At 34.4% G+C, this 26247-nt stretch overlaps 1 protein-coding gene across 7 annotated transcripts in view; it reads right to left on the minus strand.

Annotated features, from left to right (window-relative positions):
* Nucleotides 1-26247, minus strand: part of CCDC171 (coiled-coil domain containing 171) — a 359813-nt gene that overhangs the window by 86611 nt on the left and 246955 nt on the right. For all 7 annotated transcript variants that reach the window (XM_049710683.1, XM_049710685.1, XM_049710687.1 and 4 more), the window contains 2 exons: nt 14258-14403; nt 12179-12233 (listed from right to left, as the gene is read on the minus strand). In XM_049710683.1, coding sequence (XP_049566640.1) covers nt 12179-12233; nt 14258-14403 — 201 coding nt within the window. The remainder of the gene's footprint in view (nt 1-12178; nt 12234-14257; nt 14404-26247) is intronic.

Here is a 26247-nt window from a genome sequence, read left to right on the forward strand (position 1 = left end):
AAATTTCTTTACTGTCAAAAAAATTTTGAAGTAACAATATTAGAACAATAAAATTATTTTTCTTCTTACTCTTCCTAGGGAAAAGTAGGTTCACCTTTTAAAATAAAGATTTTAGTGTGAATTTAGGATTAGAACAACCATCATCACCTGTCTATGGATTAAATTATAATTTCAAATTAATCTGAAATTATAATTTCAAAAGCCAACATTTAATTCTGCTACAGTACATCATTATTCATCCTATCATTCAGATGCTATACCCTTTTTACTCTGATTTATTTATATATGTGAGCAATAAATATATATATATAATATTTTTCTACTTTAAAATGGCTAACAGTTCATTTTAACATATAATAAAATTTGTCAAAGAATTCTACAATATAAATCTCAACTGTAAAATTGTATACATTTTTATAACATTCTATAAAAACTGTACAATTTCATAATATTTTGATAAAGAAAAGCATACCTATATTACTCCACCCTAAATTTTTGATTTTTAGAAAGAGCAGTTTACTTTCTCCCTTTTGTATTACATACTTTCAGAAAGCAGATATTTCTCAAAGATAATGCCATAATAAACAAGAAAAACAGAGGCATATAGCAAAAAAAAAAAAAGAAACTTTTTAAGAAGCCAAAACATCATTATGAAATATTTATTTTATTGTAACAATCCAGTTCCAGGTTTAAGTGATTCTTCAGATCCATACTGTACTGTTCCTATTCCTCTGATTAGCGTTTTCTCACAAGCCACCAATCTTTCCTAATCTTCTGTACTGCTACCAAAACACAAAAAACTATTTCTGCTAGATACATCAACTATGAAATTAAACTAGTCATTTTTAGAAAAACTGCTCAACTCTCAAAATATGAACCTGCATCTTTTATCATGCACAGTTATAAAGCCCTCTGCACCCAATGTTCCAATTAATTTTTTAAAAATTCATGAAATATGGTACTAGTTGTGTTTTTACCAATAGGATACCCAGGATGAAGCAGTAAGGGTTTTGATAAAAACTCAGATACATTTGAGAACACGTGTAAGAAGATGTACACAATGTCTGAATCTTGAATGCCTGGGAAAAGCAACTGATAATCAGACTTTTATATCATACTCCTGACCTGCCTAAAACTTTATTAATTCCAATCTATTACGGCCCCCAATACTTCAAAATAAACCTTTTTAACCAAAGAGATTTCCGTCATATACAGATCCCAACAATATTTCCTGTAACTTCCACTTTTATCATCCTGTGTTCAGGTTTTACTATGCCACCATTCCCTGCCTTCCTTTGTCCTACTTCCTCCTCTGTACTTCCTTCCACTTCCATTGATTCCCAATTGCTTTCCCTTCTCTCTTTATTCTATTTTTCACCTTATACACTAGAGCAGCCTAGGCATTATTTTTCACCCTATGCACTAGAGTGCAGAGTGCAGTTGGCACACTACAGCCCAGGGACCAAATCCAGACCACCGCCTGTTGTTGTAAATAAAGTTTTATTGGAACACAGCCACACCCACTCACTTAGCTATTGTCTTTGGCTGCTTTCCTGCTATGAGGATAGAGTTGAATAGTTGAAACAGAGACCATATGGTTCACAAAGCCTAAAATATTTACTATCTGGCCCTTTACAGAAAATGTCGGCCATCCCCTGCCTCAGAGGTATAGAAGGAAAGACTATATTTTTCACCATCTATAGATTTTTTTTTAAATGACCACATCTCATCAGAGAATGCATGAAAAATTTCCAGTGAGTAAACCTTGTATCACTAACACAGGGTGCCATCTCACAAATACCTCTCGCTCCTTCTTTCAAGTTTTACATAGTCCAGTATACAACTTGACTGGGTCTAACTTTCCTGGTACAATGACTGATCACCACTCTAATACGTAAACAACAGAAAATTTGGCTAAACAAGTAGTATAGGCATACTGGAGAGCCTTTTATAAATACAGAGAGAAGGGAATCCGCCGGAGTTAACTATATAGTCTGCAATAACACTAGCAGCAGAAAAAACCCTATGCATACAGAGGTTCTTAGTAAGCATGTAATCAAATAAGAACATCATTCCAAACTTGCAAATTCTATAAGGCAGTAGGAAAGAGAGGATAACAAAAAGATATTTAGACAGTTCCAGCACCCTGGTATGTGCCCAGTGACAGAAGCAGGGATTAAAGCATGTCAATGCAATGCAAATGACATTCACAAATGGACAGTTACAACTAAATGGATATTTCCCTCTTTTACCTTTTCGTTAACTAATTAATTCATGAAATGGATAGAGTACAGTACTATTCTTATTAGTAACAATACCACTAGCACTTCCAAAAGTACTTCATACTTTTCAGAGTACTCACCACACTACCTCACTTCATTCTGTCATTCACCTTGTGAAAGAGCTACTGCCATCCCTAATATGAGGACACTGTGTCCAGTGCTCCTAGCAACAAATAATAATGCCTCTAAATGTCCACAATTAACAGTTAATAGATGAGGAAATGGCTCAAGATGTTGGTACTCCTTCCATTTCCCTACCTAAAAAGCAGCACTATCTTATTTTTCCTTTCCTTTGTCCCTTGTCTGGCAAGCTAGCAAAAATGTGTGTCATATAAGTAGTTTTGTGATAAGCAATGGAGACTATTATTGAAACATCCTTATTTTCCTCAGTAGTTTCATTGGATCTGTGGGCATTTTCATTCATTCATGTTTTTTCTCCCCAACCCGTCTTCCCTGTTCTCTCTCTCTCTCTCTCTCTCTCTCTCTCTCTCTCTCTCTCTCTCTCACACACACACACACACACACACACACACACAAAATTATCATACGGGGAGACAAGTATCTGTGCAGCAATAGTCCTTATACAATGGCCATAATCTCACAGAGAAGACCCCCAAACTATGAGGTTCCAAGATGTGTGCAGCAGTTCCAGCTGTGCTCCACACCTGCAGGAAGGAGACCTTGGCACTCGCAGCAGGAGCAGGCGTTCCACTGGTGCTGCAGCAGGCACGGAAACCCCTCACTTGAAAAGAAGGAAGTGAGAAACTAGCCTTATTTTGCTGGCAGGTTATTTAATTTAACCTACAACTCTGGAGCAGAGCCAGAACTCTCCAATGACGGCCTGCTGCTGTCACCAGAAAAAAGGGCAAAATCCACCACTACCACAAACACCCCACACATTATAGTTCCATCCCAATTATGGAAGTAAAAAACTGATCTTTTGAATCAAATTATCAAGCTGGCTACATCCCAATTAAGGATGTGAAAAACTGAACCCTCTAATCAAATTATCAAGCTGGAAAAATAGGGTGATTTAATCATGGACATCTTATAAAGGCACTAGACAGCATGATAAATTTGTGGTGTAGGTTATATACCATAGAATGCACCTCATAAATAGATTACTGCGACCTTGAGTTATTTAAACAAACACAAAACCCATATTCAAGAATAGAGAAAAGTATTTATGAATTGCTACAGTTCTCCACACAAAGATATTTTCTTTCCTAGGGTAAATTATTTCAAAGGGTAAAGACAGACGCACACTGAAATTAGTTACTTAGATGTGTTTAAGCTAAAAACTGGTAAGCACACGTACACGAAATTCTGTGGTCTCATCCTTAGTCTGTCAAGGTTTTTAAATCCCTCTTGAGCTGGAGTACCATTTTTAGCTTGGCTAGGTCAGAATGACACTGAACAATATGAATGATGACACACAAGACAGCTATATGGAAGAGTTGTCATCAGCAAGCCAGCTGTGCTAACACCTGTATGTCTTGCACAGCTGATCTTCAGAACCAGCATCAAGAAACTGAGAATGGAAAGGGGCTCAAAGATCACAAGTAACAGAGTCATTAATAAGTCACTTAAAGCTGCGTTATTAGAGGCAGATGACCATTGTTTCAGCTTTAAAATAACTGTCAGTTTCATTAAATAAAAATTATTCTGTGGTCTTTGTATTCCTTGTAAATGCATTGAAAATTAAAAATCAAAGTTAACTATGTATTACCAAATATTGCCATTAACCATTTTTTAAGGTAAGATTATAAAATCACATTTAAAGGTTTGGCTATTTAGAGTCTTCACCTGTCAGATTCTACTTGACTCTATTTATTCCAGAATCCACTCTAACAATAGAAGTAACCATCTTTCTACTTCATAGGAGTTAAACTAGCTATTACCTATAAATTTGTTGGTAGCATATCTCTCTTTCTTAGGGACATCCTTATAATTGAATCTAGGCTTTCTCCTCTAGAGCTTGATTAGGCAAAGTAAATACATATGCTATTTTTAGCAATCAAAAAAATAAAGACAGTATCAGCAAGACGTCCACTGGAATCTAGAGGTGGCTTTAGTTATGTTTAGAGACTGGGTGATGGTAAAAGTTTGACTCATTCAACAAACATTCATTAAGTGCCTACTGGGTACCAGGCACTGTGGTAGATGCTGAGGATATAAAAATTAAGGAGACAGAATTCCATCCCTCAAGGACTTCAAACTCTTCTGGCATAATTAATCTCTCAAAATGTATTTCCTAGCCTCCCATTTATCTATAATGTCTTGTTTCTCCTGTCAATTGCTATACTACCTTCTTTCTTTGCCAGAGAGAATTATGTTAATCAATCTCAAACCTTTACCTTTAGCCCTGACTTTTCCCCTGAGGTCCTGACTCACATATCCTGCTGATCACTCCATATTACCTTAAACTCTATTTCCAAAACAAAACTCGTCATTGTCTCCCTTTTTCTCCCTAACAAAAGAAAAAAAAAGAAAAAAGAGAAAAAGCCTCCTCCTCTCTTTGTTTTCCCAACATCAGTTAATCACACTGCCCATCTTGGGAGTCATCCTCCCCTGCCTTTCACATCTCCATGTGCCATTTTACTAAATGAGCTTCATATCCTTTCTTCTGACACCACCAATCATCACTCTCCTGGTCCAAACCTTCACCAGCACTCATCTAGCCTACAGAATCACAGTTCTTAAAAACCACCTTCATTACTCAGTATTTCCAGTCTGCAGATGTGCCCCCCTAGAGCCCCAATTCAGTACGGAAATCTGACCACATCACTCCTTAGCTTAAACCCTAGTTTAGTCTCACTTCCTCCATTATAAAGATCCAAGATTCTTAAAACGGCCAAAAAAAAAAAAGTTCTTCCGTGACCTGGCTGCCACCTGCCTCATTCAGCACTCTCCTTGCACTTAATACTGAATTGAGGCTATTTGGCTATTCATGCTTCCATGCACTTGCACATGCTACTCTCTCTGCTGGAATGCCTTTCCCGTCTTTCCTCATACTTCAAACCCCTTCCAGGCTTTAATTTTCTTCTAAGAAATTTCCAGCCCACCCTCGGGTTTTCTAAGCATGCGCATAGGTGAATAACCCTGTCTAAATGGCTATGGAACTGCATCTATGGATGCATATTTATCATAGTATACTGGAATTATCTGTGTCTCTACCTTGAAGAAAAGGACTAGGAGATATGTACCTACCTACCTACCTACCTACATACACATATATAATATTGTTGTTGTTGTTGTTTGTGTGTGTGTTTGTTTCCCCAAGGGCTGGTACAGTTTCTGGCCCATAATATACATTCAAAAAGCATTTGTAGGACTTAACTATTTACAGTAAATATCGTGTTTTATGTTGGATTAGAGGTTTTAAGTGACTTCATTGTACAAGCAAATCCAAGAGTGTCCTCAAAAACCCCTGTAACTTCCTAGTCATTGGTCTAGTGTCACTTCAGCCTTATAAGTTTACAGGATTTATAGATTCAGGTATTCTAATCTTCTGAGGTTTCAAGATTGTGACTTCCTGTTTTATCTTTTAGTCATCTTATTGAAAAGGCATCTGACACTTCTCATAAATGTTCAGAGGTAATTTTAAAGTTCATAGTACGCTCTGATCATACATAGGAAACACTTTAATCCTTCCAAACTCAAGCAATCTCTAAAAGCCTCAAGAATCCAGCCATTCTGCTAATTGAAAAATAATTTCAAAAAGACTACAAAAAATATTCTTCCCCACATTCCAACTTTACCAAAATCGACTTACTTTCACCCACAGCTACAGTAAAACAAGACATCTGTTAGTATCAAATAAATACTAACATAACTTAATTTTCTCATACCTAACCCTAAATAATCCAGACATTATCCTATCCATCCAATCATTACCCTGTCCTGAAAATTATTTTGATATAATTATTGTACTTTCTCTGTTTTCCTCACAATAGAAATAATTAAGCATGTTTGGAGGGCTCTTAATTTTTTAAAAATTTCAATTCCTGAGAGGATATATTATCAGTAATATTAGAAGCCGTCTGGTAAAATTATTAGGAAAATAAATGTATACAATTTTAGGGAGAGATGTGAGGAAAAATGGCAGAGTAAGGAACTCCAAAAGCCAGCCCCTACATAAAAGCAATGAATAAACTGGCAAAATTTATCAGAATCAACTTTTTCAGAACTCTGAAAACTATCTGAAAGTTTACAGCAACCAGGTGAAATCTTAATCAAGAAAAATCACCTGAATCTTGGTATTTAAGGAAATCTCCATCGAAATACTAACAGACCAATAAGTTAACAGAACAGAGATTTCAGTGGCCACACATGACCAAGAATACAGACCTTATGAAATTAGTTCAGGAAGTCACTGAGAAAACAAAAACTACTAGAGTAAACAGCAGCAACAAACACTAGGGTTGGGAGAGAATCTGATTTCCAGAGTTATCACATTATATATTCAAAATATCTACTTTTCAACAAAAAATTTTGAAGTATGCAAAGAAATAAGAAGGTATGGCCCATACATAAGAAAACCAGAAATTAATAGGAACTGTTCCTGAGGAAGCTTAGATACTAGATTATCACACAATCACCTTAAATCAATTATTTCAAATGTGTTTCAAAAGTTAAAGGAAACCATGTACAAAGAACCAAAGGAAACCACGAGAGTAACATCTTGCAAATGAGAAATATAAATAGATAAAAAGCATAGAAAGGAACCAAATAGAAATTTTGGAGTTGACATATTCAAAGTGCTGGGGGAAAAAAATTGTCAATCTAAAATTCTATATCCAACAAAAATATTCTTCCAAAATGAAGGAGAAAGTAAGCCATTCCAAGATAAAAAGCTGAGGGTGTTCTTTACCACTAGTCCTGCCCTAGAAGAAAGGCTAAAGGGAGTCCTTTGGTCTGAAATGAAAGGACACTAGACAGTAACTCAAATCCACAAGAAGAAATGAAGAATACCAGTGAAGGAAACTGAATACATAAATATAAAAGTCAGTATTAATGTATTTATGATTTGTAACTCCTCTTTTTTCCTATATGATTTAAAAGACAACTACATAAAACAATACTTATAAACTATTTCAAACCATACAGAATTACCTTATAACTAAATAGCAAAAAGATATCTGGAAAATGCCCAAATATTTTGGAAATTAAACAACACACTCTTAAACAATGAATAGGTCAAAAAAGAAATCACAGAGAAATTAGAAAATACTTTGAGATAAATGAAAACAAAAACACAACATACCAAAACTTATGGGAAGCAGTGACAGCAGTGTTCACATGGAAATTTATGGCTTAAACGCCTACATGTAAAAAGAACAAAGATCTCAAATCAATAACCTAACCTTCTATCTGAGGGAATTGGAAAAAGAGGATCAAACTAAACCCAAAGCAAACAAAAGGAAGGAAATAATAAAGATCGGAACAGAGATAAACACAATAGAGAACAGAAAAATAATAGAGCAAATCAAGAAAACCAAATCTGGTACCTTGAAAAGATCAACAAAATTGACAAAACTTAACTAGACTCACCAGGAAAAAAAGATTAATAAATTACTAAAATTAGAATTAAATTGGGGACATTTTACTACTGACCTTACAGAAATAAAACAATTCTAAGAAAATGAAAAACTTTATGTCAACAAATTAGATAACCTAGATGAAAAAGATAAATTCCTAGAAACACATGAACTACCAAAGCTGAATCAAAAAGAAACAGATAATCTAAATAGATTTATTACAAGGAAAGAGATTGAATCAGTATTCAAAAAGCTTCTAGCAAAGAAAATCGCAGGACCAGACAGCTTTACTGGTAAATTCTACCAAAAATTTAAACAATTAACACCAATCTTTCTCAAAGTCTCCCCAAAAAATTGAAGTGGAGGGGCTACTCCTAAATTCATTCTATGAGGCCAGTGTTACTCTGAAACCAAAGCCAGACAAAGATATAACAGGAAAACTGCAGACCAATATCTCTTATGATCATAGATGCAAAAATCCTCAAAAAATACTAGCAAACCAAATCTAGCAGCATATTCAAATGATTATACTCCACAATGAAGTGGTGTTTATACCAGAAATGCAAAGATGGTTTAACATATGTAAGTCAATCTATGCAGTACACAACATTAGCAGAATGAAGATTTTTTTAAAAAAATCATCTCATTTGATGCAGAAAGAGCATATGACAAAACCCAACAACACCCTTTCATGACAAGAAAACTTCAAAATGCTAGAAACAGGAAAGAACTTCCTCAATCTGATACAGGACGTCTATAACATTTAACGGTGCAAGACCAAAAGCTTTCCCCATAAGATTAGGAACAACACACAAGAAAGTCTGTTGTCATCATGTTATCATATGGCTAGGACTGGAAGTTCTAGTCAGGCAATGAGATGAAATAAAGGAATAAAGGGAGGGAGGGAGGGAAAGAAAAGGAAGAGAGGGAGGAAGGGAGGGAGGAGGGCAGGCATCCAAATTAGAAAGAGGTAAAACTATCTTTTATTTGTAGATATCATAATCTTATATACAGAAAGTCTTAAAGAATCCACAAAAAAGTCATTAGAGCTAATAAATTCAGCAAAGTTGCAGTATACAAGATCAACATCCAAAAATCAGTTATATTTTCATATGATCAATTGATTTGTCAATTGATATAGTCAACTGATTTTCACTAAGGCTACTAAGATTACTGAATGGAGGGAAAGAACAGTCTTTTTAATAAATGGTGCTGGGATAACTGGATATCCATGGAAAAGAGTGAAGTTGGATCCTTGCATCATACCACATACAAAAATTAACTCAATATGGACAAAAGACCTAGATATGAGAGTTAACACTATAAAACTCTTTGAAGAAAACATAGGGTAAAATCCTCATGACCTTGGATTTGGCAATGCATTCTTAGATATGAGACCAAACACATGAGCAACAAAAGAAAAAACTGGACTTCATCAAAGTTCAAAACTTTTGTTGATCAAAGGACACGAACAAAAAAGTAAAAAGACAGCCCACAGAATGGGATGAGGGGGTATAGGAGTGGCTGCTTAATGGCTACTGGGTTTCTTTTGGGGGTGATAAAAATATTCTGGAGTTAGATAGTTGTGATGGTTGCACAACATGTAAATACATTGAAAGCCACTGAACTGTACATTTTTTAAATGGTTTAAATGGTGATTTTTTTTAAAGTTCAATAGTTATGTTTTTTCTAAAATACAAAAAGTAGTTCAGAATTCAACTAAATAGAAAAGTGTGTGTATTAAAAAAAATGTACCTCATGAAAAGTTGTAATGATTTTGTTTTTCTCTTTGTCTTACTTTTCTTAACCCCAAATAACCTGAAATAAGCCCCCAAAAAGTTTCTTAATAAAAAGTTAACTTCTGGCCTATATTTAAAACAGCCATAAATAAAATATATTTAAATGTAATTTTTTTAAAAAAACTTCTGTTTCTTTGAAAAAAAAAGTATATGCTTTTAAATAAAAAATGACTAGCCTTCTTTATTAAATACTAGTATCAGTCCCAAATGGGATTTTAAAAATAATATAGAGTAAACAGCTGTGTATAATACAGTTTTAGGATTTGAAAAGTTGAATGTTAATGCGTCAAAGTTAAAAATTAACAAATATCCAAAAAGTAATCATTTTTCCTAAAAGCAAACATGTTTAGTTTAAGTTCTTTAAAGTACAAGAAAATAATTTCTACATGAAAGTAAGTTCTTTTTATTTGATTATTGTGTCAGAAGTTAGTATTAAAATTCAATTCAGCAGGTTAAAATTTGGTTCTATTCTAGAATAACTGGTGCATACCTTGCAAACGTATGTGGTTAAGAAATATGAATAGCTATACTATTTGTTTATGTACAGTAAACTATGCTGAAGAGGTTGGATGTAACCCCAGTCATTTTTACTGTACCATGAAAGAGCCTGGACCCTCCTTCTATACTACTCTTAGATTCTCCAAGACAGCAAAATGCCACTGGACAGTCCACAGTGGCCAAAAAAAATAAACCTGCAAACTCTGGCTTGAAGACAGGTGGGCTGCACCTTCCTGAGAGCTTCAGAGGTACCCTCTGGGTCTCTTCCTTATCACCCATTCATTGTCACCCATACTTCGTAGAAAAGAGAATTAGCCCAATAATCAATTAGCCTTTCCTAAATTTTCACTTCAAGCTTGAAAAGTAATTGATAATTTTAAAATCACTATACATATAGAAATTTCCAGAGACTTAAATCAAAATAACTAACTAATACATCTGAAGGGAGATTAAAAAGCCATATAGCAAAAGTAAATCTACAGTGGTTGTAGGCCAATTCTGCAGACATCTTTCTTTCCATATGACACGAAAATCAAAAGAACTGCAAATGAAGAAGTGTATGATTACAACTGTCCTGTTGCAATCAGTCTTTATTGTATTTAAAATACATATTTTGCCATTCTCATAATGAAAGGGTAAGGTACAACATTTATATTTCACATTGATGATGGTTTTTGTTTGATATCAAAGTCCATTCCCAAAACAGCTGCTAACCAACATTACTTTCCTCTGTCTGGGGAGATGACAAACAATTGATTTCAAAGGCAACATTAACTGGTATAAAAAGGTATGCCACATACATGACATAATTTATTTTTCCTATCGAAAGTCTCACCATATACCAAAAAAAATCTAACCAAAGATGTCTCTTTTCCTACAAATCTAAATTTCAGATTTCTAGCATGTATGGATTTGATGTGATTATATTTAAACTATACCGACAGGCTAAATTTTTTTAAGTGGGAAGGAGGAGAAATCACAATTTCAAATAATATTGCTTAAAAATAGCACTCAGAGTATTAGATTCCTTTTTTCAGAATACTCTCTGTGAGTCACTTTTTGCTAGTCACTTTCAATATCAAAGAATACAGAGGTCCATTGTTTTTAAAATGTTAAAATGTATTAAACATGTTTATTGATGTTATTTTGTATTTCCTTAACAGGATTAGTTTTTAGGATATTTTTAAGTGATTTTAAAACTATATTGTATAAAAAATTTGATTCACAAAATTATTCTAAATATGATTCATTCATAAATTCCATATATCTTAAAAGTACTAGGTATTTACATTATTCCAACAAATTGTCTGTTAAATAATAACAGAAACAAATAACATTTCTCTACTTTTAAATAATGAAATAATGAGACATCTTTGAATCTGGAGTGCTAACAAAGTACACAGTCAGTATTGAGTCAATACTTAATGATATTAAGTTTTTAGTAACATTGTAATATCCTTATTATGCTGTTCATCACCATAAACTAAAAGTCAATTTATCATACAGAAGTAATCAGATTGAAAATAACAGACTATTATTAAGTATATTCAATTTCTACTTTAAGAATACATTCCTATAAAAAGGTAAATTACAACTTGAAAAACATTACTGCCTAGGTTAACGTATATGAGTACTGCCAAATACAATACTTTATGTCTCTCTCTATATATTAATATATGTATATAGGAATAGTAGGTTTAAGAGTGGTAAGAGGTTAGACAGTGTGGTCAAACATTTTATCATTATGAGACATATATGAATCTTAATGACCTTTAGTTCAGTCAGCAAAGACCACAAATAACTCAAGTGCAATTATACCAGTTTGGGGAAAACACTATTTTCATAGTTTTATCACATACATAAAGTGAATTCTGAAAAAAGTTATGCAATATAGCATTGTTCAATACAAATTTTCAGTCATTTGAAAGGATCCTTTTGTTAATTTATTTTTAAAGAAAGCTACAAAATGAATTAAAGTACTTTACAGTTAATAAAATTAATGACTAGGAGAACTGTGTCATAATACAATTTGAACAATATTGAAGAAAAATTATACTACCTTATGAAGCACATTTTCTACTGTTCTCATATGATTAGCAACACATTCTTTGTCCCTAGAAACAAAATAAAGATTAGGTGTTAGTAAAACCCAAACCTTACTATAATTGTAACACATTTTAGTATAAGTGACTATTACTGAAAAATAAGGGTTGGTTTTTCCTAAAGTGTAAAACCTAACCATATTCACTAGTATATTTCCGCTTTTAATTCTTATCTTCAGTTATACTGCCTGCCAAAAATTAGAGGGGGGAATAATTCTTATGGATATTTTCGAAGTTAAAAGAGAGTGAAAAAGAAAGAAAGAAAAAAAGAAATCATGTGATTACATTATTGATTTACAATGTGCTGAAAAGGCTAAACGTGCATTCTTTTGGCTTCTAATGAAAAAGACTTTAGAAATACTAGTGCTGGAGATATAAATGGTCATACTGGGCACAATAATATTTTCCCTTCTCCATGGGTTTTTTGTGCTATAATAATTACACAAAAACCTTCTATGGCCTTGACTAGAAATATGCAAAGTTACTATTTTCTTCTCTAGCCTTGTATATTGAGTTTAGCCTTTATGATGAAATTAAAAGTTGGGATGAGAATGCTGAAGACAAAATTTTAATGGTGAATTATAAATTGAAAACTGTAAATAATGTATTAGCTCTCCAAATTTCAAATTAGCTTTCTTTAGCTTTCTTATAAGCACATGTGCCCATGGTCACAGATCTCAGACTTGACAAATTCCTGAATTACCAGCAGTATTCTGAAGGCACAATATGAATCTAGAGGTTTTATAATCTTGTTTTCATTAATCTTAGAATTTTCAATGCTCTGAGACGTACTAAAAATTACCTATGCTAAGCTTCTCATTTGACATGAGGAAACTGAGACTGAAAAATGACAGCAAAAAGCTGATTCAGTCAAACTTATATTTTTTAAAAATGACAATTACATATAACCAATATGGTAGTACACTGTTATAGAGCCTTACAATTTTCCAAAAATGTATTGGTGGGTATTCAAAATGCCAATATTGTGGCATTGTGTAAACTCATTTTTTCATTATGTGTGAGCAATATCCCAAGCCCACTGACAAAGCTGTGGGTATCCTAGGATTGCAAACTGCCCGTTTTATGATTTAGTTTACACATTACATTCATATTTCTTATGTTATGCTTAACGAGAGTTTGTCTCCAAACATTTTTAAGTTATAGTTATACATTTGCAAATATATATATACATACATATATGTATATGTGTGTATGTATTTGCAAGTACAGGAATCCAGAATTCCAAATTTAGAAAACACTGAGTTTATTAAAATTAGATGTTTAATCTATAAATAGATTTTCTTTAAGCCATGCTGTTGTAAAAAGGACTGTCTTAAAGTACTCCATGAAATTTGATGTGGGGAACAAATAAAAATACCCAAGAGAACTATTCAATTTGAACTTCACAGTGTATGTCAACTTGATTACCTGGTAAAAGGAAAAACACTCTCATCACAGTTACATAGTTGCCCACTCTGAAAATTGCATATTCTTCTCTATTTAACATATTTGAATATACAGCTATAAAATTAAATGAATTTTCCATGATCAATATGTTTTTACTGCACTTAAAAAGATGCTACAATACACATGTTGATTATATACTAACATTTCTTTATGGAAATATTACTTGCAATATTAGTATAATATATGCAGAAGAAAATTTGGGAGGCAGTGGGGCAGAAAGGGATGAGAAATATGTGACAGGAGAAACTATTCAAAACTTTAAAATAAAGAGTCTTATATCTCAAGTTAATGAAAACCTGATTTCAAACATGTAATGCTACAACAGAACCTAAAATACACAGCATTAGAGGTTATATAGAAACTTATTCTTTTCTAAGGTTTCTCAATAAAATATACATTTAGTATGTTAAGAGTTTTCTTTTTTGAGGATATATCAGAGAATTTCAAAGAGAGACAGCTGTACTTTTGTTTTCTAACACTGTATTATCCTGGGCTAAAACCCAGAGCATGAAAGTAAGAATTGATCTTTTGTCTGTTTTAAGTGATCTCCCCAAGGTCCAAATGCTCACTTGGCTGCCATGCGGAGGGCACTCTCTGCATCATGGATGTTCTCCTCCAGTCGACGCTTGTCCTGCTCCAGCTGGGTAAGATGTCTATTGAGCTGACGCAGAGATTGATCTTTTCTTCTCAGCTCCATCTTTGCCTCGGAGAGACTCTGCAAGCAGACAGAAAACAGAGTTACCTGTCAGCCCTGATAATTAACTTCAATTTATGCCATAGGCTATTAAACAAAGAAGGATACAGACTGACTGAGAAGTAGACTTGGGTCATTACACATCAAGGTTTAACAAATTTTCTGCAAAAAATTTTATATACTTACTAATTAGAAATGATAGAACTGATAAGATTTTGAAAAATGTTTAGCTGCAACATACAGCTCTGTTTTGTTTTTTTAAATACTGCAAGGCAAATACATTCTATTCTTACGAAAAATATCTGATTATTAAGAACCTCAGGTTGCATTTTCTTTTAATGATAAAAAATAAAGATTTCAATGGAAAAAGCACATGAAATTTAGAGTCTATTTAAAACAAGAACTATCATATGCCAAAGTATGTGTGTGATGGAGAGGAAGGTAGATTAGGATACCTTTAAGAGAATGGGGAACCCAAAATTTAAAAGCACCACTACTCTCTTTTTAAATGTATCAATAACAGTTATGTTGCTATACACATCTCAGTGAACAAACACACTGGACTCGAAAATAAAATTCACTTATTTCCCATAAAAAACTCTCATGTCAGAGAAAACACAAACGTGATCAACATGTTTCAACAGAGAGAGTTACAAACAATACTTGCATTTGGAATTATGTTCCGTAAATATTTTCCTAGTCATAGAAGTATAAAATTTGTTGATTGATATTTGCTATGTGCTTTAATCTGAAATATTCACTTAGCACAAAAATTTCAAGATAGAAGAGTACAATTTCATCTTGGAACTTTAAGGCTAAAGGTCTTAGACTCAAAAACTCGTAAGTTAAAGGAGTATTTTCTTATTTAAAATTCTAGGATGTAAAACAATATAGGGATCAGAGGATCTCTTAGCACTAAAAATCTGCTCATTCCTTTGCCTATGAAATTTCTAGCATATGAGCTTACCAACCAGTTTTTCAATTAAGTTTGTTGGACAGTGAACTAAATAATTGATTGCATACACATAATATTTTTTCTTCTTTCTAAGAGTGTAGCCACACATTAACATTCACAACTATGCTTCAAATACCCAGTAAAGAACAACCAAGATGCAATAATTTCTTGTTTAAAACTTTTCCAATAATATTATTTTAATGCACTCACAATAAGTAGTATAAAAACTCAAGCTGCCTGTGTGGAGCTAAAACAATTAATTCACTCTGAACAATATGAATTGAAAGCAAAACCAGGTTGTTGTTTTTTTTAACATCTTTATTGGAGTATAATTGCTTTACAATGGTGCGTTAGTTTCTGCTGTATAACAAAGTGAATCAGCTATATGTATACATATATCCCCATATCCCCTCCTTCTTGCGTTTCCCTCCCACCCTCTCTATCCCACCCCTATAGGTGGTCACAAAGCACCAAGCTGATCTCCCTGTGCTATGCAGCTGCTTCCCACTAGCTATCTATTTTACATTTGGTAGTGTATATATGTCAATGCTACTCTCTCACTTCATCCCAGCTTACCCTTAAACCAGGTATTTTTAAATGCTAAAAGAAACTTAATTCAGTATTTCACTTTCAAACAGTCAAGTTGCTGTCAGACAAATACAAGTCAAGAAACTAGAAATAAGCAAACTGTGACTATTTTTTAGATATTATGTTTTATTTTAAATCTTTAGTACTAACAGATCTTTAAGTATATCCCACTATGGAAATAGTCACTGATTCAAACCAACTTAAAAAGACAACAAAGAATAGATTTGAAAAGCCATGCTAAACCTACTTATTTTGTGCCAATGTTAAGATATTTAAAGGCACTGAAGTATCATGAGATTTCTTTCTTTGAAAAAATAAAACCCATTTGAGTCCTTTTAAAGGCAATATTTCTGACATCTTTCAGGTAATAAAAAATACTGTTTTTCAGATGTGAATATAAAATTAATGATCCACCACCAGTTACACATAAAGCTTGAGTTCTTTTTCCAACAGAAATAATAGAATGTGCCACTCCATTCAAATTCTCTTGCTCAGTAGTTCTTATGAGTTGAGGTGTATATTTGTGAGGGGTGTTCAGGATATTGATTCCAGCCTTACCCAGAGCGAAGCTCACTGGTCCAATCTGAGAGAACCCATGACCTTAAAATCACTATAAAACCATACTTGACTTTTCAGCAATTCTATGATCTCCTTCCAAAGAAGATATAACTCATAGAATTAGAATCTCCACTATATATCTAAATCTTTCAGTTTCCATCAGCTTTCATCTCCTTCTCTCAGGGGCAATGGCAGGGAGCCACCAAACTCTTCTGAAGCTTGCACTATTTCAGAGGTACAGCTGAATAGCCTACTCTAAGACTGAAATTACAGACAACAAACAAAAAAATGGTATAAATAGGTGATACGGATCATACTTCCTTAGTGTAAAAATGAAGAGATAACAGTTTTTGAAAAAAGAATAATCATAGTTATATAACTTATGGACACAGCATTCACATTTTAAAGAGCTGAGGAACATCACAATGGAATCTATATACATCAATGAGTCCTAAGGTTCGTGGTGATGTATGCAAAACACCAAGACATAAAAAGTGATTCAGTAATATGTCTTTTCTCTGATGTTCACATTTTTGTGTTTGACGACAAAAGTAAAATCCTTAAAAATCCTAACACTAAGCTTTAAAAAAAGAAAAACAAATTCATGTGTGTGTGTATATATATGATGTATATACATACGTACCTATACCATATGTAATATATATTAGACACACATAAAATTTTAACTTCAGCTTTTCTTTTCTCCCGTTCAGATTTATCTAATTAAAACCCATGATAAACTTTATGGACTCTAATATTTCCAACTGAAGGACTGAAACCAAGAGGGTGTACCTCTGGGCAGCTAGGCAATGATGATAAGCAAGCAGGTTAGCCACTAATTTCTCAACCAGGGCAGACTGTGAAAGTGTGATGTCCTGATATCCAAGAAACTGTTCAGGGGAGAATAGGATAAATCAAGTTTAATAACTCTGCTCCTAATTGTTCCCCCAATGCTCAACTCTAATTACTTGGAGAACTCTCCTGACTGTCACCTGATATTAAGTTGTTGGAGGCTGAGCCTGGAACAGCAAGATAATCAATAAACATTTAGTGGGGAGAAGAATGAAGATCCTGTTAAGCAGTGGGAACCTGCAGCACCCAAAGCCCTTCTGCTCATGAGAAAACCTATGGGACAACCATAGCGATTGCAAAGCAATAATCCAAAGCACTGTTTTTAGGCCTTGAGGCCTTTAGGCAACAGTACATTTGAGGAAAAAAGGTTAACACGGTCACCCCAATTACAGCCCACTTTCACATACTTCATATATAAGCGAAGACAAGCCAATTAGGTAGAAAGGAAGATAAGGGAAGTTTTATTTGTATACTAATTAAACCCCTGATGAAATTAAAGGAAAAACATACAGCTCTGTAATTGTGTCTGAGAAAGGTCACTTCAGGTTCAGTTATCAGAACAGCACAGCCTTAAGATATTTCACTTAATCCACAACACAGCCCTCATTTTGTACTCAGGTCTTAGTATTTACCAAAAAAAAAAAAAAAAAAAAAAAATTCAAAGCCTGATACTGCATTTATCTTTAAACTATGTTTTGAACAATTTTAGCTGCTAGAAAGTTAATGCTAAAAATGGTAACAAAAGTTTAAAAGAAAATATACCATCTACACAAGAACCAATGCCACAATACTATTTATCAAACATTCCAAGTTTTCACTTTAAATCCAAAATGTTTTAAAGCAAAATTTTACAACAAAATCCCAAGCTTACTGTATTTCAGAAGCTACTCTGCAAGATATTTATTGTATTTCTTTTAAGATAATGATCTCATTGCTCATGTACACCTCTCATAGTCCAGGAAAAAAAGCCAATGCTTTCACTCTTTTTTACTCTTCAATGCTTTCAATGCTTTTTTACTCTTATAAGAAGATAGTTTTACAACTGGTTGTTTTCCTAAGATGGTCATGAAAAGCTATGTACTACTAATGAAAGCCGGCAACGGGACTTCCCTGGTGGTCCAGTAGTTAAGAATCCGCCTTCCAATGCAGGTGATGCAGGTTCAATTCCAGGTCGTGGAACTAAGATCCCACATGCTACAACTACAGAGCCCACATGCCACAACTACAGAGCCCGCGTGCCACAACTAAGACCTGACACAGCCAAAAATAATAAATTTTAAATAAATAATGAAAGCTGGCAGGAAAAGTATGGATACCAAGGAAGTAGTTAAGTACAGAGAAAGCTTAGGGACAGAATACAGGATAGATGTGGATATTAAAATACCCACACATTTTTAAAATGTCTTTTCTTATCTAGAGTTTCTGAAGTTTCTATAATAAACATATGTTACTATTGAATAAGAACAAATTATTTTCTTAAGTCATACATAATTTCATATTTCTAAAGCTTTAAACATTTATTAAGGTTAACAATTTTTTTAAATTAATTGTGAATATAAATTGAAATTCTATTACTTTGCACCTATGAAAACATTTTGTACAGTGGAGTTTTTTAATAACAGTTTTATTGAGACATAATTCACATAATTCACACTTTTAAAGTGTACAATTCAGTGGGTTTTATTATATTCACAAAGCTGGGCAACAATCACCAATGGAGGTGGTTTTTTTGTTTGTTTGTTTGGTTGGGTTTTTTTTGCGGTACGCGGGCCTCTCACTGTTGTGGCCTCTCCCGTTGAGGAGCACAGGCTCCAGACATGCAGGCCCAGCGGCCATGGCTCACGGGCCCAGCCGCTCTGCAGCATGTGGGATCTTCCCGGACCAGGGCACGAACCCGTGTCCCCTGCATCGGCAGGCGAACTCTCAACCACTGTGCCACCAGGGAAGCCCTGGAGGTGTTTTTTGAAGAGAAGTTCTTAAAAAAAAAAAATCAAAACAACATGGCAACCTAAATGTAGTATATCTCATTATTTCACAGCAAGCTCTAATTTTAAATGACACAAGATATACAAGGTTTATAATTTTGTTCAGTAATAGTTTCAAAAGTATAAAATTTATAACATGAATTCCCTGAATCAGAATATTTGCTTAATAAATGTGGTATTTAGTAGAAAAGTTAAAGTTCCCTGAAAGAGTGTACACAACTCTCCAATTATTATTTCTGGATGTTAAGGGAATCATCCAACAGAGTTATTTCTCATAAGAGTACAGTACTACACTACTTTAGACCATTAGGCCAGCTAGGAAGACCAAGCCCCGAGAGATATCGCTTTTATAGATTTTCTTTTGTCTAATGGGAAATATCTATGGATCCACATTCCTACAGACTAAAAGCTAATGGCTTATTCAATTTGGTATAAAAGTTAGTCATAGAAAATGTAAGACAAGACAACAACACAAGAGTTATGAAGAACTAAGCTACATTTCCTAGGTTAAGAAAAAAATCTGTAACTTTTTTTTCTAAAATTTTACTACTGTCCAACTGTAACTTTTGAATAAACATTCCTAGATTGTGATAAATTGAGTAAAACATCTCAGGGCACTAAAACTAATGTTGGAAAAGGAAATGGCACTGTCTTCAGCCCTACCATTATAATGTGACAACTAGAAAATTATATTAATCAAGAATTAGTAGCTGCTGGGTAGGTCAAACTACACAGGCTGCCACAGAAAGTATAAATTTAAAATGATACAACCACCAAATTTACAATTGGGTACACAATTTAGGGATGAAACTAAAGAATGACATATTTTATAATAAAGCTTGAAAATCTATGAGATAAGCAATTAGAGAATTTACAATAAATATACAATAGTCGGGCTTCCCTGGTGGCACAGTGGTTGAGAATCCGCCTGCCAATGCAGGGGACACGGGTTCGAGCCTTGGTCTGGGAAGATCCCACATGCCGCGGAGCAACTAGGCCCGTGAGCCACAGCTACTGAGCCTGCGCGTCTGGAGCCTGTGCTCCGCAACAAGAGAGGCCGCGACAGTGAGAGGCCCGCGCACCGCGATGAAGAGTGGCCCCCGCTCGCCACAACTCGAGAAAGCCCTCGCACAGAAACGAAGACCCAACACAGCCAAAAATAAATAAATAAATAAAATTAAAAAAATATATATATATACAATAGTCAAAGATGTTAGTATGTGGTAAAATTAATATATGAATAAATTTCAGTTTTGGTAGTCTATATTTTATATGGATAATCTGAATTAAAATTTCTGCAATTTTAAGTTTTCTTAAGGACATTACCTTTTACTATTTTCTAATAATAATTCTATGAAAAACATAGGTGACATTAATAAACTGAAGTTAAAAATCAAATAACTTACCCACTTTGGGGTTCAGTAAATGACAGCCCTTGTTAGGACTCACACATCTAGTAAGACAACAGATGTGAAAGTGTCTTATAAACCGTAAAAGGCTACATAAATTTATTATGCATAATTAATGCAATACTTACACTCCTACATGTAGTGTCATTACAGTCTTCTTTAAATCCCCACCTATATGTGGCAACTTATGTGTTTCTATATTATTTCTACATCATCGCTTATATATATGCATATGTATAAACATACATAAATTGTTTAAAATAACTATTTGTATCACACTTGAAAAAGATAAAATAACATTAACAAAAAAAGTATAAAATAAGTCACTTTTATAAATAGACCATATGGTAGATGATTATGAAAAAATGGAGCGGATGAGCAATGAAAATGCACCTTTAAAATTTCAAAGTATGCTATAAGATTTTGCTGTATGCTTTATGATTATTGGCACCACATTCTCACATGTTCCTTTGAAAACGTTCTCTTAAATTCCATCAATATAAAAGGAAAAAAGTTAATCCTTCCCAGTACACTAACTGAAAGTGATCAATAGTAAAATATAGTGGAAAGAAAAGGAACCTCATAAAAGTGTTCAAAACATATTTAATGCTGTTTGTTCCAAGCCTCACACAGTACTACAAAACTCTGGTAGACTAAATGTGTTAGATAATAATGAGGTAAACTGGGAGAGAAATAGTTAAAGGACATTTTAAATGACAAAAAAAGAGAAGGATGATAAAGAGAATCATGAGAGTCCTCTCAACAGGAAAATACTCTCAGAAAAGTACAGAACAGACAAGCAGCAGCTAGATTTATTGTGACACATGGCATGTAAGCAGTAATGTGGCAGTAATATTTTCTCAGAGTATAAAACAAACTGTATTTGGCTGCACTACAGACCTCAGGAGACAGAAACTAGCTGCAGGTGACAGCCACCATGATGCTGCTATAATAAAATCAGCTCTTATACGACCTCTGTGTTCTCTCAATGAATAGCTAAGAAATAAACGGATGGAATACAGTAAGTCCTTCTGTTAGACTTTATCAGCCACAGACTACTCAGCAGGTTCTAAAAACTTCACCCAGTTGACAATCCTTAGCTATGTGGAGGTCCAAAAAGCTTCAGAATTCCCTGGCAATATTTTAAACGAGTCAAGCTATGAATTAGGTTGCAGAAAAATATCATTTAGAATATAAATACTGCTTTTAAATCATTTGAGAATTACCTAAAACAAATGTCTACTAAGAATTGAGAAAATATGAATAATTTATAAAGGGCTTCACATAGTTGGATTTCTGACATTTAAATAAAAAGAACTTATTGTCAGAAGAATTTTTCAATTTCAAGAATTCTTTTTGTGATGTAATTGAATAGGGTAGATAATCCTATACAATAATTAAAAGACCTTTACATTAATATTTTTATTGTACTACAGAATTTAAATGACTATCTTGAATTCTTGAATATGTTATATATTAAATAATATTAATAAAAGTAAATCCAATATCAGCGAGTAAAAATCAATTATTTAAGAGAATCTGAAGGTCAATTTTAAACTAGAAGGGACTTCCCTGGCGGTCCAGTGGTTAAGACTTCACCTTCCAATGCTGGGGGTGAGGGTTTGATCCCTGACTGGGAAGCTAAGATCCCACATGCCTCACGGCCAAAAAACCAAAACATAAAACAGAAGCAATATTGTAACAAATTCAATAAACAGTTTTAAAATGGTCTACATGAAAAAAAATCTTAAAAAAAGTTTAAATTAGAAAAATAAACAGGGTTTTTTTAGACTTAAATGTAGACAAAACAAAATCTGAGTTTTTTCTTAAAAAATGTATTCATCAGGTGAATTGTTTTGTATTAAGTATTTCACACTGATTTCTATCTTAATTTCAGAGGTATATTCACAGGGGAAAATTCTGAACCACAGACATTTCCTACATTTCTCAATCCAGAGCATTCCATCTTTGCATGAAGGCACTAGGCCTGTTCTTGAACCATGCCTGTCATATTGTAAGTGTGCAATAAATGTTTGCTATTTTTAAAGCTTATTTCCCCCAAATCCTGGGGGGAAAATAGCTTGAGTGACAACTGAACCATATTATCATCATCATACAAGCACTTAATATTTACATTAACTCAATTGGTTCTTCATAGTCCAGTGAGATAGATCACATTATCATTCCTATTTTACATGCAAGGAAACTAAGAATCAGAAAAGTTTACTCCAAAATATGAGCCCAGGTCTTCTAAATCTAAACCCTTAATCTTTTTGCAGTTGAGGTCACACTTGTTTCATGTGTACAACATTGTATGAAGATGTCCATACACACTTCAGCATGCTCACCATCCAAAGTTTTGTTTCCATCCATCAACATACAGTTGACCCCCTTTACCCATTTCGTCCTCCCCCTACCTCCCTTCTCCTCTGGTAACCAGTACTCTGGTCTCTGTATCTGTGTGTCTAAAACCTTATTCTTTATCCTGCACCACAACAGCAGTAACCATTTCTCCAGATTTTCCATAGAATCCACTAACTGGGAAGTCCCCATGGAAATATAAAACTAGTATTTCACCTATGTATCGAGTTCTCGGTAAGGTCAGTAAGGCATTTCAGACTATTTAAATGGCTGCTTTCTATTTATATTGAAATACACTCCAATAAGGACGTAAGTGTTATACAATGGCACTGCTTTAACATCAAAAATCAAAGCATGCACAATTCAGGATTCCCTGCGTGAAAGTAGGATGACTGTCATCACTTATGTACTAATGAAATAAGAAATAAATATTTGCATAGTAACGATGAATTATACAGCATGCTACTGCAGTACAGAATTTTATGTAATTCAGGACCACATTGGGCTGCTGCTTTTTTTTTAACCTTTCAAAAGGCAAAGGAGTTCTCTATGTCTCTTTCCTTTATAAGTTAGCATCAGCAATGAACTTTCCCTGCAGATCTTGAAATTTGGTTGCCTAGTATATGCCTCAACTTTTAAAATATTTATTACAGGAACTCTACGCTCTCACAACAGTATATCAACCTCTACAATATCAGCACTTGTATCTAAATCCTCCTGTTAAGGAGATTTTAACTCCTATGTAAAAAGTAATCTATGTGCCTAATTTAATCTAAAAATACCACTCTTAAAGCACTGCCACCATACAGGCTACATTATAATGTTATAGTAACAGAAGAATTAGTAATTAGTACTGAAATTTGTTAATCTGAGATATAAAAGTAGAGTTGCATTTGACTTAAAAGCATTCCATTATACTTACTCTGAAAGGGATAAGGGAGAGAAGATGGGGGAAAGGAAGGCAACTGAAAGGGAGATGGAGAGCAGCAATTCAAATCCCATAGTTCTGATGCTGCTCCAAGCCATAAACATTTATCCACAGCAAGCCTGCAATAGGTGACATGAACAAAGCAAATGGCAACTACAATAAAACCGGCTGTTTCACCCGGTTGCCCTCACATCCCAAATATCTCTACTACTGCAAATACTCGAACTAGGAGGTAAAAGTGAGAGTGATTCTCCTGTAAAAAAAAAATGTACCTTCATCTAACTTGGCCCTTGAATGTAAAGCAATCTCTTCATTTGGTATCCAACTGAAAGAATGGTAACATAGTCCAACATGGAAGAAAACCTGGCTGTTTTAGGTTTGTCTAGAATATGGCATCTCTAGTTTGGCCGCTCCAGAAAAGACTTTTTAAAGAAATAAAAACAAATAGGAACAGTTTATTGAATTGGGTGAACTGAAAGGAATTTAAAAATGAAATGGCTTAGGGCTTCCCTGGTGGCACAGTGGTTGAGAGTCTGCCTGCCGATGCAGGGGACGCGGGTTCGTGCCCCGGTCCCGGAAGGTCCCACATGCCGCGGAGCGGCTGGGCCCATGAGCCATGGCCGCTGAGCCTGAGCGTCTGGAGCCTGTGCTCCGCAGCAGGAGAAACCACAACAGTGAGAGGCCCGCGTACCGCAAAAAAAAAAAAAAAAAAAAAAAAAAAAATCCCTAAGGAAATCTAACAGGATATTTGAAGTTATTAGTGGAAAAATGATTAAGCCATTTCTTTTATTTTTTCACTGCTGCGGCCCCTCCCGCTGCGGAGCACAGGCTCCGGACGCGCAGGCCCAGCGCCCATGGCTCACGGGCCCAGCCGCTCCGCGGCGTGTGGGACCTTCCCGGACCGGGGCACGAACCCGCGTCCCCTGCATCGGCAGGCGGACTCTCAACCACTGTGCCACCAGGGAAGCCCCAAGATACTTTTGACTATACAAGATTTTAGCCTTATAGGCTGATCCTAAAACCTAACCTCAGCATAGGATGTGACTCTACTGTATTCATCTGTTCATTCAAGATACATTTATTTTACGCCTATCCATACCACTGCCATAAATAGTAGTAATAGTAGCAACAGTAATAATAGCTAACACTTCCTGAATACTTACCTTACGCCAGACATTAACACAGTTAGCCCTCATAACAACTCTATGAGGTAAATACTATTATTCCCATTTTACAAATGAGGTAACTGAGGCAGAGTTGAAGTAACTTGCCTAGATTACACAGAGCCAGAGTTCAAAACTAGCAGTATGATATATAAATTAATGAAACACAAAGAATATACTCCTCTTGGAAATGACTTCCTATCTAGAAAGATGTAGTTTAAAAAGCATCTTGTATTAAAGCCAGGTGACCAGTGTTGTGAAGAGCATTCTCAGCAGAATAAAATGGCATGTTCTGAGAAATCCAAGAGGTAACTTACATATAAAGATAAGGAGCTATTGACAATGACAGGAGAAAAGATGAGAAAGGTACATATAGCCCAGATATGGTCAGAAAACTAGACTTTTCCTTGCATATGATTTTTATAAGTACTCCACAGAGTTGCATCACTATGTCTTGGGGGAAACGCTTGACTCAGTGAACTCCCAACCCCCAACCTTCTTTCAACCAGAATTTGCTTTACTCTTCACTACGAGCTTTTGTGCGATTCCCAACCATACAGCAGCTTTCTCTTATCTGTCTCAGGGATCATACACACAAACTATAACTGCCAAATTAGAATGAATACAAGAGATCATTCTGGCCATAATGCAACCACTCATTTACATCTTCAGTTAGGCTCTAACGAAGTTTTGATAAGATTTCACCTTTGAGAATCACGATTCAGTGATAAACTAGATAAAAAGGGATTTTAGAAAAAACTGGTTTGTGACACATCATTTTCCTTAGTATGGTAAAGACTATTATCTCAAATTCATTTTTACACAACTCAAGCCGAGAGTATATATTAAATATTTACTTTATATAAATGTAGCATCCTAGCCATATATTTTCTATTTCTACTAATAACTACATGAAATCCTATAAGTTTTTTGACTCATATGACAGAAAGCCATAAGCTTTGAGTCACAGCAGAAATGTATAATGAAAACTATCTATTATTTTAGGAGCACCAAAAAGTGGATTAACAACTGAAGTTAGCATTTTTTTAAGGAGAACTATGCTATT

Source organism: Orcinus orca, chromosome 6 (assembly GCF_937001465.1).
Source record: "Orcinus orca chromosome 6, mOrcOrc1.1, whole genome shotgun sequence".
Classification (NCBI taxonomy): Eukaryota; Metazoa; Chordata; class Mammalia; order Artiodactyla; family Delphinidae; genus Orcinus; species Orcinus orca.